This window comes from Coturnix japonica, unplaced genomic scaffold, assembly GCF_001577835.2.
Source record: "Coturnix japonica isolate 7356 unplaced genomic scaffold, Coturnix japonica 2.1 chrUnrandom569, whole genome shotgun sequence".
Taxonomy (NCBI): Eukaryota; Metazoa; Chordata; class Aves; order Galliformes; family Phasianidae; genus Coturnix; species Coturnix japonica.
In genome coordinates this window covers 7574-10000 of record NW_015439944.1, presented here as the reverse complement: position 1 = coordinate 10000, position 2427 = coordinate 7574, and the positions used below count along the sequence as shown (strand labels likewise).

The 2427-nt window shown below is 57.0% G+C and overlaps 1 protein-coding gene across 1 annotated transcript in view; it reads right to left on the bottom strand.

The window, feature by feature from the left end:
• The window catches only part of LOC107307373 (zinc finger protein 271-like), a 5295-nt gene extending 3550 nt beyond the window's left edge, over positions 1 to 1745 (bottom strand). Inside the window, exon 1 of the mRNA XM_032441789.1 lies at positions 1121 to 1745. Within this exon, the coding sequence (XP_032297680.1) occupies positions 1121 to 1745 (625 nt within the window). The remainder of the gene's footprint in view (positions 1 to 1120) is intronic.
• Between the last annotated feature and the right edge of the window lie 682 nt (positions 1746 to 2427).

Sequence of the window (2427 nt, the reverse complement as noted above, 5' to 3'; positions counted from 1 at the left end):
GCCATATAGAGCTGAAGGGATCCCTGGTGTCCATATAGAGCTGAAGGGATCCCTGGTGTCCATATTTCAGAGCCTCTGGGGCTCCTGGTGGCACCTGGAGTCTGTTCCGATGTCCTCAATGGATTCATGTCGTTTCATTGACCCCCAGCGTCCTTTCATGACCATCCTGACGTCCCCAAGGCCTATTTGTGTCCCATTTAATAAGCAATAGGTGACACTTGGAGTCTGTTCTGACGTCCTCAATGGATTCATGTCCCCATATCATTGACCCCCAGTGTTCTTTCAGGTCCATCCTGATGTCCCCAAGGCCTCTTTGTGTCCCCAAGGCCTCTTTGTGTCCCATCTGATAACTGATAGGTGGCACTTGGAGCCTGTTCCAATGTCCTCAATGGATTCATGTCCCCATATCATTGACCCCCAGTGTCCTTTCAGGTCCATCCTGATGTCCCCAAGGCCACTTTGTTTCCCCAAGGCCACTTTGTTTCCCCAGGGCTTCTTTGTGTCCCCTTTAATAAGCAATAGGTGACATTGGAGTCTGTTCCAATGTCCTCAATGGATTCATGTCCCATCTGATAACTGATAGGCGACACTTGGTGCCAGTTCCGACGTCCTCGATGGATTCATGTCCCCATATCATTGACCCCCAGTGTCCTTTCAGGTCCATCCTGATGTCCCCAAGGCCTCTTTGTGTCCCATTTAATAAGCAATAGGTGACACTTGGAGCCAGTTCCGATGTCCTCAATGGATTCATGTCCCCTCTGATAACTGATAGGTGACACTTGGAGTCTGTTCCGATGTCCTTAATGGATTCATGTCCCCATATCATTGACCCCCGGTGTCCTTTCAGGTCCATCCTGATGTCCCCAAGGCCTCTTTGTGTCCCATTTAATAAGCAATAGGTGACACTTGGAGCCTGTTCTGATGTCCTCGATGGATTCATGTCCCCTCTGATAACTGATAGGTGACACTCAGTGCCAGTTCTGATGTCCTCAATGGATTCACGTCCCCATATCATTGACCCCCAGTGTCCTTTCAGGTCCATCCTGATGTCCCCAAGGCCTCTTTGTTGTCCCCAAGGCCTCTTTGTGTCCCCAAGGCCACTTTGTTGCCCCCACGTCCTATTTGTGCCCCCTCTGATGAGTGACAAGCCCCGAGCGCTGCCGAAAGCACTTCCCACACCGCGGGCAAGGAAACGGCTTCTCCCCGGTGTGAATCCTCCGGTGAGCGGTGAGATGCGAAGCCACGGCGAAGGCTTTGCCGCAGTCGCTGCAGGCGTGAGGCCTCTCACCCGTATGACCGCGGAGGTGCAGAGCCAAGGCCGAGCTCTGGCTGAAACGCTTGTTGCAATGAGCGCAAGCAAAGGGCCGCTCCCCCGTGTGCACGCGGCGGTGAACGGCCAAGTGCGAGGCCACGGTGAAGGCCTTGCCGCACTCGGTGCACACGTGAGGCCTCTCCCCGGTGTGTAAGCGACGGTGAAGGCCTAAGGCCGAGCTCTGGGTGAAGCGCTTGCCGCACTGGGTGCAGGCAAAGGGGCGCTCCCCGGTGTGCACACGGCGGTGGACGGCCAGGCGGGAGCGGGCACCAAAGGTTTTGCCGCAGTCGGTGCAACGGTGAGGACTGGGAGCAGGAGGGGGAGCAGGGGGAGACTCTGCGGGGGGGAGTTGGGGGCTGAAGGGACGGTGGGTCGGAGCCGGGGGTGGTCCCCGTCGCCCATCCATGTGTGTCTCCAGTTCCGTGCCGCGCATTGCTCCCAGTTCCTCCCATTGCTCCCAGTTTCCCTCCCTGATTCGGCTCTTGCCCAGTCGTATCCATCTCCATTGGCGTCCCAAGGTTCCCGGTCCCATTGCTTCCCAGTTTCGGCCGTGCGCCCCTATGCTCGTGTGCGTCGCCAGGTTCGGTTCCTCCCAGTTGCTCACCAGTTCGCCTCCCATTGCCTCCCAGTCGTCCATCCCATTGCTCCCAGTTGCCCGCCCCATGATGGCTTTCCAGTTCCTTCCCAGTTCCCCCCATTGCTACCATTTCCTCCACATTGCTCCAGTTCCTCCCATATGCTCCCAGTTCCTTCCCAGTATCACGCCCATCTGCTCCCAGTCGCCTTCCATTGCTCCCGAGTTCCCTCTCAGTTCCCCATGTTGCTTCCCATAGGATTCCCCGCCATTGCTGCGCGACAGTTCCGCCCGCATTGCTGTCCCAGTTCCCCCCCATACTCCCAGTTCCCCCCAATGTTGCTTCCCCAGTTCCCCTCGCCATTGCTCCCAGTTCCGTCCGCCAGTTCCACTGCCATTGGCTTCCGCAGATTCCTCCCATTGCTCCCAAGTGTCCCCCATTGCTGTCCAGTTCCTCCCCATTGCTCCCATTTCCCTTCCCAGCTGCTACCCATGTTACATGCCAGGTTCCTCCCATGTGCTCATTCCTCAGGTTCCATCC